The 16,410-nt window shown below is 38.4% G+C and overlaps 1 protein-coding gene across 2 annotated transcripts in view; it reads left to right on the top strand.

Annotated features, from left to right (window-relative positions):
• The window catches only part of ATP9A (ATPase phospholipid transporting 9A), a 130,071-nt gene that overhangs the window by 51,956 nt on the left and 61,705 nt on the right, over nt 1-16,410 (top strand). For both annotated transcript variants that reach the window (XM_089513808.1, XM_089513809.1), the window contains 6 exons: nt 1,018-1,069; nt 3,810-3,904; nt 6,433-6,513; nt 8,213-8,288; nt 13,385-13,461; nt 15,814-15,974. In XM_089513808.1, coding sequence (XP_089369934.1) covers nt 1,018-1,069; nt 3,810-3,904; nt 6,433-6,513; nt 8,213-8,288; nt 13,385-13,461; nt 15,814-15,974 — 542 coding nt within the window. The remainder of the gene's footprint in view (nt 1-1,017; nt 1,070-3,809; nt 3,905-6,432; nt 6,514-8,212; nt 8,289-13,384; nt 13,462-15,813; nt 15,975-16,410) is intronic.

A 16,410-nucleotide genomic window follows, 5' to 3' on the forward strand; every position in this document is an offset into this window, starting at 1 on the left:
GTGACCAAGCAAGATCAGAGTGTGGCCAAGATGGCAGAAGGTGTTAATAAAGAAAACCACACAAGCTGAGGAGGCTACAGAAATTTACTTTTGCCTGAACCTACTGAGAAAGGCAGGAAGCAATTTACCATCCAGTTGTGAAATTCCTCCCTCTGGGTAATTGGCAATAGCATTAGAATGATTTTGGTGCTGAGTTAAAACCTGGATTGTTATTAAAGCCTTCAGGTCAAATTGATTTTATCCAGTCTGTGCATGTTTTATAATTATTTCATTCAAGATTGTTTTAACTGGTTTTAAATTGTTTTTAAATGGGGAAAATACTTAATAGATTTTTACTCTTTAAATGTGTGTAATTATTGTTTTAAGTTGATTTTATTGTAAGCCCTGAGTTCTTCAGATAAAGGGCAAGATATAAATATTTTAATAAATAAATAAGATTACCTCCCCTCCTCTCCTCTCCCCACTGCTGAGTGCAAAACTACTCAGTAAAACTGAGTGCAAACTACTTTTGAATTTTGGCTTGATGAAGTAACCTGAGGAGGAAATTGAGAGGAGGAGAGGAAAACCAGGACATTTTTTAAAAGCTGAGAAAGTGGAATTCTGCCTGGCATATTGGGAAAGTCTGAGGGCAAGCCATGTATTCACACACACATATACAGACACACACAATAAGCCTTTTTTTATGTATGATACTATGGGTCCTCTACTAATCTTGACATATGCCACTGTCTGGCCTAGGTGTACCATGTTTCAGCACCTAAATAAGAGATATAATTTGCCTTGGTTATATTGCTTTGTATAGAAGATGTGGCTATCATAATTTGAAGTTATACACTGGGATAATGCATAGCTTGGCCTTAAATGTAGCTGGATCAAAGTCATAATCTACAAAACAACAAAAATCTTTCATTCTAAAGGATATTCTTTTAAAAAAATCTTCTTAGCTCTAAGCCATATCACTAAGCCAAGTTAGGTTGTGTTTTGAACATTTAATAACTGTATTTTTTCCTAATACAGAACCAGCGTGTGCCTGCTGACATGATCTTCCTAAGGACTTCAGAGAAGAGTGGTAAACATATGGAACCAATTGTGAAAATAGCCACTAACCTTTTGCCAGTTATTTGGGACAAAATAATCATTTTGAAAATGTAACCTGAGTATATATAATTTTAGATGCAACATGCCTCCCTGATTCAAACAAGTTCTTTTTTTTTGATTGCTCATGTATCTTTCTTGTTTTATATTTCCTGATCATTTAAAGCATCAAGATTGTTTGTCCTGGAGGGTGTCCTCTTGTGTAAGGTCAACCAATGTGAAGAAAAGGGAGATTGATGCTGACTGCTATCACTCATTTTGGCTTTGCTGAGCTTGACTTCTAACATAAGTCACTAGTTATTTGGAAAGCATGAAAAGGCTTCCTTATAAAAGGTTCACATGTATGGAATTAGTGATTCTGAGGATTCTTTGTATATTTATTGACTTAATTCCAAATAGAACTTTAAGGAAAACACGATTTTGAAAATGACATGATTTAAAGACAGTGGGGACCCTGCCTTTGTGTGATAATATTTATCAACTGAACAGCTGCCAGTGATACTGTTTACTCAAGTGCAGTCGTATTACTGTCCTGGTGGTCACAGTCAAATTGTTTGTGGGTCATATAAAAACTATGACCCAGATCAAAAGTGCACAAAGAAGCATGCATGGAACTGTCCATGACAATGAAATAATTGGGTTGTGACATTTAAAACAATGAATAATACACATGCATACACACACACACACGTGTGAATGAATGATGAGAATAGTAAATGGTAAACCCTCTGCATGTAGCACACCCCTGGGAATATGGGTTTGAATGAATGTGCTTAGTTATTTTGCTTCCTTTGGTGTTCTTTGTAGCTAGTAGGAACTAACAGATGGCTTCATCAATGCAGGGCCAACCTTCTGAATAAGCTAAAATGAAGCAGTTGCCTCAGGATGCAGACAAAGGGGATATTAGTGGCAGCCTCTTGGCTGTTCCTGATGAATCCTTCATTCATTTCTCTTTATTAGGGGTCAGATCTATCTGTGGGCCCCAAAATGTACTTGCCTCACTTGTGGTGGAGGATGCTCTCCCCTCAGGAATGCTGGAGTAAGACTCAGTTGCTGTTTCTCTTCTGTGGAATGGGGAGAGGATGTCATCTTATCCTTTGCCTCACACAGAAAATATCTTTGGTCAGCCCCGCATTTAAGACTGAGGGTATAAACTGTGTCCTTCCCTTCTTATGTGGGTTAATTATGGGAAATAAAATATGTGGTTGGACATCAGCTGACATAATCCCTGGCTGTTGGCTATGCTGGCTGGCTAGGGCTGATGGAATTTACAATGCAGAAGTAATGTAGGCTTCAGAACAAGGAATTGGCAAAACCACCTCTGAGTTTTCCTTGTTGTTTATTTATATAGTGCCATCAGTTTACATGGCACTTTACATGTACAACAACCAAAAACAGTGTGTCTTGTCAAAGGTTGTACAATCTAAAGTCTGTGTGTACAGATACACACAGAGGGAAGGAAAGAATAATAAAATAAAACAATATAATAGAGTTAAAAACAAATTATCTGGGTAGAATACAAAAAAATACAATACAGTATAAAACAAACTAAAAACATGTGTAATCAAATATACAGGATTATAAAACAACATTAAACTAAAGTTTCAAATGCTTTAGAAAACAAAAATGTTTTAAATTCATATTTAAAAATATTCAGGGGTAGATGCATACTTTTACTGGCCAAAAGCTGGCAAGAAGTATATTTAAAAATAGTGAGGGAAAGAGCAGTCTGCAAATGTATAGAAAATTGATTCCAAGAGTATGGAGCAGTGAGTGAGAAAGGACAAAGCAAGAGGAAATCCTTGGCTGTATGAGAAGCCTAGAATTCCTAGAAAACAAATCTCAAACAGGCCAGTAAACAGAAATAAGGGCTGAAAGATAGGGAGGAGCTAGTTTCTGTACATTTTTAAATGTTAAAACATAAAGCTTGTACTGAATCCTGCAAGGAATGGGTAACCAATGAAGGCATATCAAAAATGGGATAACGTGATCAAAATAATTTGCCAGAAAGATAATCTTAACAGCAGAATGTTGAATGGAAACCAGAGGATTAAGATGGAATTAAGGAAACCCAGTAAAAATGCATGGGGTCTCCATAAGTAAACAGGAGAATTGAAGGCACTTACACACACACATAGACATTTGCATTTAGTATGTGAATCTGAAGCCTAAAAAAACTTAAAGGCACACAATAACAAATATAATTTGAATAATATATGGGGGGATAGAGAGGGAGGGGGGCATTTACTATTTTAAACAGAGAGCTGCTTTATACTAGATTCAACTACTGGTCCATCAAGTGTGGTGTTATCTACACTTTCAGTCTCTTTTGCCACTTGCAGCTTGATGGTCCTTAAAGCTGCAGATGGCAGGGATTGCAACTAGAACCTGTTGCTAGTCCAGAGTACTGTGCTAAGTTCTCTCCTGTTATATCCTAGTGGACTGGATTTCCCCAATCTAGTGCTCCCCAAATGTTTTGTGGCTCATTTCACATAACTCTACCTTCATGAAATTACCTTCATGAAATTCATCTTTATAAAAAGAAGCAATTAGGACTGATGGAAGCTGCAATATCTGGAAAGTACTGGGTTGAGAGAGGCTGCAGACTGTAAGATAGTCGCTTCTGTCATGTTTGTTGCAAAGAAGTAATTTTTAAGATGCTGTATAAAGAACCATAACATAAAGCCCCAATAATGCAAATTAAAAATTCACAGGTTCCTGCTTTCTCCGTACGGATCAGCTAGATGGTGAAACGGACTGGAAGTTACGCCTGCCAGTCAGCTGTACTCAGAGGTTACCCACTGCTTCAGTATGTAAAGTTTTCTAACTTGTAGCTGATTGTTGTTTTAAATCCTGAGCCATAACTAAAAAAACAACAACCAAGGGTAGACTTTACTGGGACATCTCTTAATAATAATAATAATAATAATAATAATAATAATAATAACAACAACAATAATAATATCACCTACATACAATACTATTTAAAATATATTTTACATAATATGCTACATACAATATATAATAAATCACATTAATTATCCGTTCTTTACTACCTTATTCATATCAAACCATTCAATATTAACTAAATGAGTAATTTAAAAAAGCACATAAAATTATTATTAATATCTTCATTCTTTTTCTTGTCTTTTTTCATCATATACTATTCATCATTCCACAAAGGTATAATACTATTAATTTATCATTAATTAATTTTTCCCTCCCTTTCCCCAAGTGCTCCCCATCAATAGAGACTATTATCTTCATATTACTCTACCCTCCAAAATTGTAACTCTTCCTGTGGAAGTAAAACACCTACTGGGACATCTCTTCTGCACCAGATGTCTTGAAATAAATGGGAAATGGGCAAGGGTCTTTCCATAACTTCTCTAGGTAACTTTCAGACATTGTTCAGATCAAGAGTGGTAAACAGGCAGGCCCTTCAGATATTGCTGGACTATGACTCACAGCATTCTTCACCATTGGCTATGCTGGCTAGGGCTGCTGAGTCTTTCAGTGAACAACATATGGAGTGGCACAGGATTTCCACTCTTGGCCTAGATGGCAGGTTAGAGATTTATTAATATATAAATATAAATATAAATAAAAAGTACAGTTTATTTTCATCTGTACAACTCCCATGGTAGGGACTCTTCTTTAATGTTGTTGTTGTTGTTGTTCTGAAGAGAGCCATGTTCTGTCAAGAATAATCTGTCAGGGGAGCTTCTTAGCAGAGGGTAGAGATGGAACCCTATATAGGTGACTATATACAAATGTACTATCCCACTCCACATGCACACACTTCCATTTTTCCTCCTCCCCTCTTCTTCCATGCACAGACTAAGCTAGGGAAGTTAATTCAACTATTTCATATTCACAAGTGAAAAGAAATAATTTCTACAATATTCTCTCCACTGCAGAGAAATCATTATTGCACAGTTCTCACCTGGTATGCACAGATCCTATGCAGCTTGGGTCCAGCTATTTGAAGGACTGTATCTCACTTTATGAGTCCGTCAGAGCTCTAAGGTCTTATGGAGAGGCCCTTCTCTCCACTATCCTCTCTGGCTCATTTGATAGGAACAAAGGAGAGTGCTTTCTTGGTGGCTGATCCCAGACTTTGGAACTCTCTCACTAGGAACATTGGGATAGCTCCCTCCTTGGTGTCCTTCCACCAGCAAGTTAAAACATTATTATGCCATCAGGCTTTTAAAAACTGACTAGGGTGGACTTTTAATGTTGTGTGGTGCTGTTTTTAAGGTTAGTGTATAGACTTTTAATGAATTTTAATGTGTTTAATGTTTTTAAGTTTATAAATTATTTGTGTTTTAAAAAGGGTTTATCCTTTTAAAAAAGGTTTTGCATAATGGTAACCTGTATTGTTTTAAATATGCTACTAGCTGCCTTGAGTCTCATTACTAAGAGAAAGTCAGGACATAAATGAATATAATCATCATCATCAATCATCACCAATACCATCCTGAAGTGTCTCAGGATACAATTCTGTACAAAAATACACATTTTTTTTCATAAGAACGGTGAGATTTTGAGTATAAACACTTTATAGGCAACTGCTTATGCTTATGTGTTTTCCAAGATTGCTGTTTTCTATAGAAAGAATAGTTCGGCACAACAAAAATCTTCTATAGAAAACAGTAGTCTCTTGCAGAACAAACTCATGTGCCTATTTGTGTGCAAGATTGCTGATTTTTGTGCAAGATTTGATTTGTGAAAGATGTTTGTTCTTCTAGTTTGCTGGTTTTTGCATAGAAAGTGTCAGTTTTGTACAAGTAAACAATTTTTTTAAAAAATAAAAAGAATATTTTTGGCACTCCCCTTCCCCCATGATTCTCATGCAAAAAGAAATAAATAATGGCAAATATTCTTTCCATTTTTAGAGTAAACTACAAATCACTTTTGCTAAAAGCCTGAATAGCTTGTTGGTATAATTAGTTACCAGGTCACTATTCTTTCCATCACTATCCTTTCCAGGGTTTTTGTGTTTTGTTTGTTTGTTTGGGGGATTGTTTGTTTGGAGGATTGTTTGTTTGGGTTTTTTGTTTTTTAGCCGCCTTTTCTGCCCATGTACTCTTCTTCCCTCCATTTGGTCTTACTCTACCTTCATGAAATTACCTTCATGAAATTCATCTTTATAAAAAGAAGCGATAAAAGATTTTGGAAAGGAGTGGGTAACCTGCAACCCAAAAACCACACGGTTTTTGGGTTGCAGGTTACCCACTCCTTTCCAAAATCTTTTATCGCTTCTTTTTATAAAGATGAATTATTTTAAAACAGGCAGCTGTGTGGATTTAAATACTTCTTTCGCTCTCTCTGTAGGACCTTCTTCAGATCCGGTCATATGTGTATGCAGAGGAACCAAACATTGACATCCACAACTTTGTTGGAACATTCACTAGAGTAAGTGTTTGCTTTCTAGTTGTTAAGGGAAAGAAATGTTAAATTGTGTATTTTAGTCCAAAAAAACACCAGGCTTTGAGGCACTTTTGATATTCTTTAAGAAGGTCTTTGATATATTCACTATGATGCGTGGCTCATAAAGTAAGAGTGACAGACATGGCAGTAGAAAGCTATATTTTCTAGGATGTCTGTGGTTTCTATGTAATTTTCTGTTGTGAGAAGAATCTGCAGGAAAATGTTATGGCATGGACTATTCTTATGAAGGGTCCCAGTCAGGCAGTCCATTGTGACGTCTTTGTACGGAATCACAGGGTTGTATAGTTGGAAGGAGCCATGAGGCTCATCTAGTCCAATCCCCCGGCAAGCAGGAAAACACAATTAAAGTACAGTGATCCCTCCACATATGCTGGGGTTAGGGGTGAAGGACCCTTGTGAATGTGGTAACCTCACGTCTAGACTTTGGTAATGCGCTCTACATGGGGCTATCCTCGTGCTTGGTCCGAAAACTGCACTAGTACAGAATATGGCAGCCAGAGTAATTTCTGGAACATCCAGGAGGGACCATATTACCCCAGTTCTAAAGTCCCTCCACTGGCTGCCCATTAGCTTCCGGACCCAGTACAAGGTGTTGGCTATCACCTTTAAAGCCCTAAATGGCTTGGGTCCAAGCTATCTCCGGGACCGCCTTCTCCCCTACAATCTTCCCCGCGCACTCCGCTCCTTTGAGAGAGGCTTACTTCAGCCACAAAAATCTAGGCTTTCGACTACCTCCCAGAGGGCATTTTCCATCGTCGCCCCCAGACTGTGGAACGGTCTGCCGGATGAGATCTGTCTACTTATATCCTTAGACAGCTTTAAAAAGGCTGTTAAGACGGATCTCTTCTGGCAGGCCTTCCCAGAATAGAGAACCCGGCCTTAGAAAAACGTCTGGGAAAGATACTGCTGCTCCCACTGGTTGCTTGTTGGTATGATGTTGTTGACCTTCTGGTCAGTTTTTAACTTGTATGTTTGTTTGTTTGTTGTTGTTTTTTGTTCTGTTTTTTAAATATTGCATTGAATTTAATACTTTTTTAAGGAGGGGAGGGTACCAGGGATTTTATATGTTTTGTATTTTTAACTTTGTTAGCCGCCCCGATTGTTCTCAGAGGGGCGGGATACAAATAAATGTTGTTGTTATTATTATTATTATTATTATTATTATTAAAACACAAATAAAAAACCCCACCATTCTTTTTACCTGAGAGAACACCCCTAGGTATCTCCAGGTCCTTCAGTGCAACCCTGTAGTCAGCATCTGCCAGAGGCTGATCACAGAATCATGCAGGAGGACCTACAGATGCCTAGAAAAGTGTTTTCTCTAGGAACTTGTAGGTTTTCCAGCACAACTCTATAGTCAACTTCTAGCAGAGTTGCACTGGAGGACCCAGAAATTCCAAGAGAGAACATATAAATCAAAACCACAAATAACCAGATCTGCAAAAGTCAAAGCCATAAATGTGGAGGGCCAACTGTACTCCTGAAAGATGCTTTGCATAGAATCATACTCTCAGTATTTTTATGTATGGGGGAGCAGAAGCAAAAGTGTTGCAAATCCAACACATCTGTGAAGGCCCAAAATAATGCAGTCTTTGTTTTTAGAAAAAATTGTACAAAGTAGCCCTTAAAAGAGTTCTTTTTTGGGGGTGGGTAATTCTTTCAGGAGGATAGTGATCCGCCTGTGAATGAGAGCTTAAGCATTGAAAATACCCTGTGGGCCAGCACAGTCATTGCTTCAGGTAAGGACAATGCAATATGTCATACTTTTAAAGGAGCATGTTAGCAATTTTTTTTAAAAAAAAGTCTTTGTAATTGAAATAATCATCTCTTGTCATTGAAAATTAGTCTTTGGAATGAGGTTTTCCACTTGTCCCAACACCACCAGTGGGTTTGAGCTGACAGCTAATTACCCCTTGGACATTTATAGATGAGAAGGCTGTTAGAATTCCAGTAACCTTTGGGCAAAGCATCCATTGCTAGAATAGCACTTAATTGCACTCAATATTGACATTTTAAATCTATAACAGAAAGGGTGTCATAGACATTATAAATGGAAGTGAGGATAAAAGATCTCTGTGTAAACACACCCACTCCTACCCCTTGTTTGTGGCTCCATAGGGGAGCCTCTTGTGAAAGGAAGACCAGATGTGTCATCTAGAACTAGCAAGGAATCAAAGAACTCTCTGATAAGCACTTTTTTCAAGGCAGAAAATACTGTTTTGCTTTCCCCCCATCTGGTTGGTTAATGCATTTCCCCCTTTCTATACAAACATCTCTCTTCCTTTTGCTTCCCCCCTCCCACTTTTTCTTTACCCTCACCTAATGGGCTGCTGGAGAAGGAACAGATAACTCTCGTGGAAGGCTAAACTGATGTCTTCCATAGGGCTTTTCAAATTAGGTTGTGGACCTCATGAGACCAGGCTGAAGCCTACTGGTGGCCCATCCTGTATTTAAAGGGTAAGCCACACATATGTTTCAGTACTTTCTGTTATGGTCTAGCACCTCTCATCAGGAAAGGGATTAAGTATATCTTCAAAACAAGGTGCATGGTGGCTGCCTCTGATTGCCTTCCTACCCACTCTGTACCAGAGCCTGGAAAAACTGTATGTTTCTGAGAAAGAGAAATAGCCCTGGTGCCTATCCTCTCTTTGCTCCCAGCACCAATCTGCAAAATGGCATTCCTGGTGAGTCAGGGAATGCACTGAAAGAATGAAGAAAAGGGGGACATTTAAAAATATATATTTTACTTTCTTTTATTGTTTGTGGTTCAGAGGTTGGGTGGCATTTGGGGAACAAATTAATCTTCATCTCATTTTTCTTTGGCCCCACTCACAACTCCACGCTTCCTTCCCCTTTTCTTTGTGCCTTCTTTAGCTATCCTTTCTACTGTCTATCTTTCTGACTGTATGGTTTACTATGTTACTTTTCTCTGAACTGCTTTCTGAACCAACTGTCATTTAAGCCCCTTACTTTTAGACTATTACTGTGCAGCTTACCTAGCTGTGAGAAAACTTAATTAATTCTTCCTGTCACAAGCCAACGTCCCTTCCTGTTCCTTGATCTTGAATTAACTGATCCATAAAGCCAAAGCCCTCAAGATACTTTGAATTAGGAGCACAAAATCCCACATATAACTATATTTTGGGGGTCCCCAACTGGCTGTAACACTCTACATTTGCTGGATCCCTGTCTCCCAAACACCAACTACACAGTCACTCTGAAGCTTAGGCAGCATGTATGTCAACATGGAAGAAGCCTGGGCAATGTGCATACTCCCAATAACTTTTTTTATTGCTCACTGAGGGAGTTTGTTTAAATGAACATTGTGCATTAGAGAACCATTTTCTAGGTTTTATTTATGCATCTATTTAAATGAATAGCTGTTTCGGCCACATGTTACCAATGCTTAAGGTTTGTTTCAGAATGTTCCAGGAAAGCAAATGTAAAGTATTGCATGTTCATGACATAAGTCATGGCTCAAGAGAACCTCTAGGTGGTATCATAACACATAAATTTAATAACATTACTTCCAGAAATAATTTTCCTGTTCTGAACACAACATGCTTACTCACTTTTCTTCCCTTTCTTCCCTGAAATTATTACATTGGGAAACAGCATCATTGCCCTTTCAAGTATTATCTTAAAAATGGGTAAATAGTTGAACATTTGGTTTTGCTCTTTCATCTTTGTCTATGTAAGAAAGAGAGACATTTATTTTGGTGAATCTTTTCATTATGCAAAGAGATGTTGTAGCACCTTTCAGACTAAATGAGGCCTGAAACAGACAGTCCAGAAAGGCTGCTGTTGGGCCAATCCAGGGGGCAGGGCATGCACATGACACACACACACGTATTGTTCTAAGGCAGTGCAGAGGCTGTGTCAGGGCCACTAAATGCATCTGAAAACTGGCCGTGAAGGGAGTGGCTTCTTACTGCTCCTTTTCGTGGTGTTTTGAGGATCGTTGTGGCGGGAGACCTCAGGACCACAGCATCTGATTGCTGCAACCCTGCCATGATTAGGACAGGAGCAGCCTCTGGCCTCTCCTTTAGCCCTGTCTGCTTTGCCCCTGAGAGAAAGAACGAAGTTGGTAGCATGAGCTTTTGTAGACTTAAGTCTAATTCCTCAGATATGGAGGAAACATAAGTGCTACAAGTGTCATAGATGATGATGAATGGTGATAGTGATGACTATCTATGCCACCTGTGGCACTTATGCTTTCTCTGGGGTTGCAGGCTAGTGACGCCCCACTGGAACAGTTTCCAAACTGTTTTTCTATATAATTGTGTTAGGCTACAAAGCCATTGGTCCCCAGTCAGCATGACCATTCTTAGGCTACTGGGTATGCTGACTGAGAGGGATTAGATTTTTTTGGTCCCCTTTTCTGCTTAAAATTCTGCAAATGTTGAGACTCTCTTACTTTGTTAATACCTATTCTCATACGTGGAAAAATTGGTTTCAGACATAGAATTTTATCGCACAGGACCGCTCTCAGAACAGAACGGAATGAGTGAGGGACAAGTGGGGGACGCATTTTACCACACACACAACTCCCTCACTCATTCTGTTCCGTTCCCCATCCGTTCCAGAGGGGCGATTTTTGAGAACTGTTCAAAACAGTTCTCAAAAATCGCCCCCTCTGGAGGTGGATTGGGAGCAGAAGAGGGGGAATGGAACAAGTGAGGGACTTGTGTTTGTGGTAAAATGTGTCCCCCACTCATTCTGTTCCCTGCCAGGCTCCTTTTGGACCGTTCTCCATCCGTGCTGGAGCCCTGTGCAATAAAGTTCATATTCTGTGTGAATGAGTGCATTACAGAGTCTGAGAAAATTACTATTATTTTTCTTTTTTCTTCTATTTTTTTTAACTACAATGCACACAATCCTTTACCCAGCATAGTCACTAGTCATGCTGGCTGAGGGGTTCTAGCAGTTTCATAGTAGAGGGGGGATGCCTTTTACAAGTTTTGATTGACTCTTGGGGGCGGCTAGTGTATATATTTATAATACTACTCATTCCAGGCAAATATAATGTGATCCAGTCACATGTGATTTGCAGAAGTTCAGGCTTTCTGCAAGCCCCGACCCCATCTGAAAATCACCTTAAACTCCACAGGGGTGGGGGGAGGCTTTGAATTTTTACCAGAAGTATAAATTGAAATTAGCAGAAATGCACATTATCACAGATGTAGCAGTCTGTTTTGCATGCATTTAGATGGCTGCATTTTCAGCAGAAGGAGAGTGAATAGATACAAACAGATGTACATTTCTGCAGGAAAGTGAAGATAATTAACCATCAATGTGAATACAAACAAAAATCTATCAGTGATACCTTAATTGGCCAACTGAAATGCACCCTATACTTCTAGCAAGCTTTCGAAGCTCCATGGGCTTCTTCATCAGGCAAGAAGTGACAAACTAAACAGGAGGGGGAAAAATAATTGGAGATGTTAGTCAGATGCCTGCATGTTGTTTCTGTCCTTAGTAAAATTGTTATGATGGAGAGAATATCTTTTGCAGGCAGGCTCCTCCTCCTTCTGGCCATGTGGTAATAGAGAGATTTTTAAAGTTCAGGACATTTAAAGTCTATATGCATCTCAACAGGGACCCCTCTTTTGCAACCCAATATGTCTCCATCAGGGACGTAGCTGGGATTTTAGGAAGGGGGGGGGGTCCAGACTAAGTGCCACCATTATAATGAGGCTTGGATGCGGTGGCACAGCAACACACACCATTCATTTTTCGGACCCCAAGACACCCCCCCCCCCCCCGGCTACATCCCTGTCTCCATTCCAGTGAGGTTACAGGCCTCTTTGTAGGCAGAGAACAATGGATTCCTTAAGAAGTCTCCCATGTTTTTTCATCAGGAACATTTTGTGATGTAGAGGTAAAACGTGCAAATTCAGTCCAAATTAAAAAAGAAGAAGAAAGTTTTACCTTGGTTGAAGTGCCAGTTCACAGGCTACTTACTCTTCATGGTTCCCCTGTTGCAGCTACAATGCAGTATCTCACAATACAGAAAACATTCAGGGGTAGCTATGTTGGCCATTTAACAAATACAAACAAAAATTCATCAGTGATACATTTATTGGCCAACCGAAATGCACAATATACTTTTTACCAGTGTGAAAATGTACACCAGTTTGCATAGTACAGATGTGTAGAGTAGCCCTTAGTCTGTATGTTGATTGATGGCTTGCAGTTAGCACTTAAAACAGCAGAATTTACTCCCTGTGGAGGTTTGCTCGGTTTCATCTCTCCAATCCTTTTAGGCACACACAAATACAAACAAATAATTTATCCAGACTTTTAAAAAAAATACTGCATAAATTATCCCAGTTTTTAAAAAAAACCTGAGGTACAAATGAAGAACAGAATAGGATTTGTTCTTAATTCTACTGCTATTTTGTATTCACTGTTTTCCTTATTCTAATATGTGTTCTTGACACTTTTAATCTTATTTTATTCTGTATGTTTTAACACTATTTAAAGCCACCTTGGGAATGGTAATACTTAATTTTTAAAATAAATAAATGCCTGTTGACAGAAAGCTGGCATACAAATAACACATTAGAAACTATTTAAGTAATATGGGCATAGATTGTTTCCACAGAAAACAGGCTTAGCTGTAGGAAGTGGAGATAAGTATCTGCTCCTGTTTCTGTAAAGTAACTCACATTTATATGCATAACAATTCCTTCTACTGAGTCATGTTTCTCCCTGAGGCTATCAAAGAGACAATTAGGATCAATGTCCAAATGTTTGCTTTTTTTCCATTGTAAAAACACCTTTTCTTTACTATTTCTTTCAATCCTGAATCTTAGAGCTTTTGTTTCCACAGGAACAGTTGTGGGAGTTGTTCTGTACACAGGCCGGGAACTGCGCAGTGTCATGAACACATCTAATCCAAGGAATAAGGTAGCACAGGAGATACCTTGGTCTCTCATTTTTTAAATCACTTTATGAGTGAACAAACCCAGGTTTGCTTCTTAAAAGCTACTTGGAAAAAATAGTCATGATTTTCTAGTTAATAAATCCATGTTGCATGTATGTGTTCTTGCCACATAAGCACTCGGATGTATATACAACAAGAACAAGGACGACAAAGCTTTAGAAACCAAATTGAGACAACAAGAGAGAGACTTGCACCAATGTCAGGTTATTCATTGAAATATTGAGCAATATTTCATGGAAGTGGTGCAATCACTTTACCACAAATCAAAAGCTACTATGGCAGTGTCCAACAACAACAGCAACAATGGATGATCAAACATGCAAGCTGTGTTAGAGATAGAAATTTTTAAAAATACATTAGGACTAGATGATCAAGTGCAAAGACCAATATGCTCAAAGTGCAGCACAAAATCCTAAATTTTAAATATGTCTCAACATTTCATAAACCAGTTAAAAACCTGACAGTAACTATTAATAAAAAGCAAATTCTACCAGCTAAATTTGCATCAACCAACTTAACAATAAATACATAGAATGGAATGGAATGGAATAAATAGAATAAAACCCAGTCCCAGGTGCTTTTAACAATTCTAGACAGTGCTGGTACTATAAGAATAGTACCACTGCCAAAATGATTTTTCCCCAGTGATTTTCATGGTGATCAGCTGAAAAGATTTGGCACAATGGCAAAAAATATTTGAAGTTTTATTCATTAAGATAAAAGACCACAGCTTGTATAGAACCTGGGGCAAAAGAGATTAGATCAAGAGGGATGGGGAGAGCCAGGTATACACAAACATTATGAGGCAAATGATTTAAGATGCATGGTATCTGAAAGGAGCTACAAGAAGGTATGGAAACATCAACAATTCATTGAAAAGAGGGGGAAACAAATCTAAAATAGCTAGATAACATTTTTATACACTATGTAGAACATTATATAAAAATAAACAATCTTTTAAAATATCTATTTTTTCCATCCAAATTTTATCCAGATTTTCATGTGCAGATAAAGAACAGTCTTTTAAAAGGGGAGAAAATTGGTTTATACCATAAAAGATTTTTAGAAAAATACATCCACTCTGACTTGCAAAATTAAAGAAATGCTCCAGGGGGCTTTTGTTCATAAATGACCATATTATGAATCCTGTGAATTATGACAAAATTTGGATGCATTTTGTTAACATCCTTAGCATCCAAATTGTATTCACATTTAATTGAAATAGATATGAAATAGATAGGTTGAATGAGATTATATTTGGATAACAGCAGAAGAAAATATAACATGGAACAAACTATGAATGACTCAGTAATCCCATAAATTCTTAGAATAATTACATTTATAGTTTATTACATCAGTGCATTTGGCAAGGCTAAACATTACAAATCATACAAAATGTTGGATACACTGAAACCAGCAAGGTGGATATATCCACATGTAGTGGTCATAGCCCAGTTTTGGAAGAAAATATTTTTACAGAAATGGCAAAACTAAAAATGAAACATAAAACTATCTATGTCACACCAACACTGGCTGCCATTTTGAGAGAGAACTATAGAGGAAAACAAAGGTGTTTGGAGATACTATGGAGTTCTTGGGTGCTTGTGTCAGTGTGCTTTCATGTGTTTGAGGGGCTTTTGGGGGGCAAAAACTGCCTGAAAATTGTGGGATTAATTTTTTTTTATGGACTTCAGGGCCCACACTATGTCCACCTCTGCTTTAAGATATTCTTAGAGATATATTCCAAGTGCTTTTGCCAAATGATTTCAAAAACATGGCTGATACAGATACGCCAAAATAAAGCTGCTTCGAGACACTTTGGAGGTATGCTGTTTAAATGATACATGTGTCCTAAGAGTCCAGATGCCGCACCAAAGCCACGCTCCAGTCTAAGGGCTGGAGTGCAGGTTTGGTGCAGTTTCCAGACTCTTAGGACGCATACATAATTGAAACACCATACCTCCAAAGTGACCTGAAGCAGCTTTATTTTGGCCTGTCTGTATAGAGCCTAAGTTAGTCTGGAAATCAGTAGGCAAAAGAATCTTGTAACACCTCTGAGTCTCAAAGGTTCTACAAGATCCCTTTGCATGCTGATTTTCCAAAAGAGGTAAGGCTGCTGGCTAGCAAGGCAAGGATCTCTAGAATAGTTTCCAAGGGCTTCCCTTTTGCCTTCTTTGTTCCTTTGTTATTGTAGTGACCAAAGTGGGCCCATTCGGTATAAGGTATAATGTACCCTTAATACAATTTAATACACAGGGTTGTGAGATGAATTAATCAATGCTATATGATGCAAGCCATTTTTTTCTTCTCCTCAGATTGGCCTTTTTGACTTGGAAGTGAACTGCCTCACCAAGATTCTCTTTGGGGCCTTGGTGGTAGTGTCTCTTGTCATGGTTGCTCTCCAACACTTTGCTGGCCGCTGGTACCTTCAGATCATCAGATTTCTTCTTCTTTTCTCAAATATAATCCCAATTAGGTAAGAGACTTCTCCCATCCACCATCACTACTTCAACGTTTCACTTTGCTCATTTTGGAATGTTCTGTAGTAGCTTTGGTTTTCTTGCACCAGTTTAGTCTTAATCTTTATTCTCAGTGCTTAATTCTCAGCTGCATAATTAAGAACTAAAAGAACACATCCCAGTACTGTATCACTAATGCCCTCCAGAATCTTCCTTCTTCCCTTGCAAAAGCTGTTCACCATGTGGTTGGGCTGTTCCTTGAGAAAGACAAATGAAAAATTGCATCTCTGTAAATCTTACAATCCAGAGTTGATTGGATGCTGACCTCCTCCTCTGCCTCCTCCTCCTTTTTCATTTTTCCCCCTTCTCATATAAATAGTACAGTGGGCCCTCCACATTCTCTGGGTTTAGGAGTGCAGGACCCCTGTGAAAGTGGAAAACCAAAAATAAAAA

The sequence above is a fragment of the Sceloporus occidentalis genome, unplaced genomic scaffold (assembly GCF_023333645.1).
Source record: "Sceloporus occidentalis isolate IW3139 unplaced genomic scaffold, rSceOcc1.0.p SCAF_3, whole genome shotgun sequence".
Taxonomy (NCBI): Eukaryota; Metazoa; Chordata; class Lepidosauria; order Squamata; family Phrynosomatidae; genus Sceloporus; species Sceloporus occidentalis.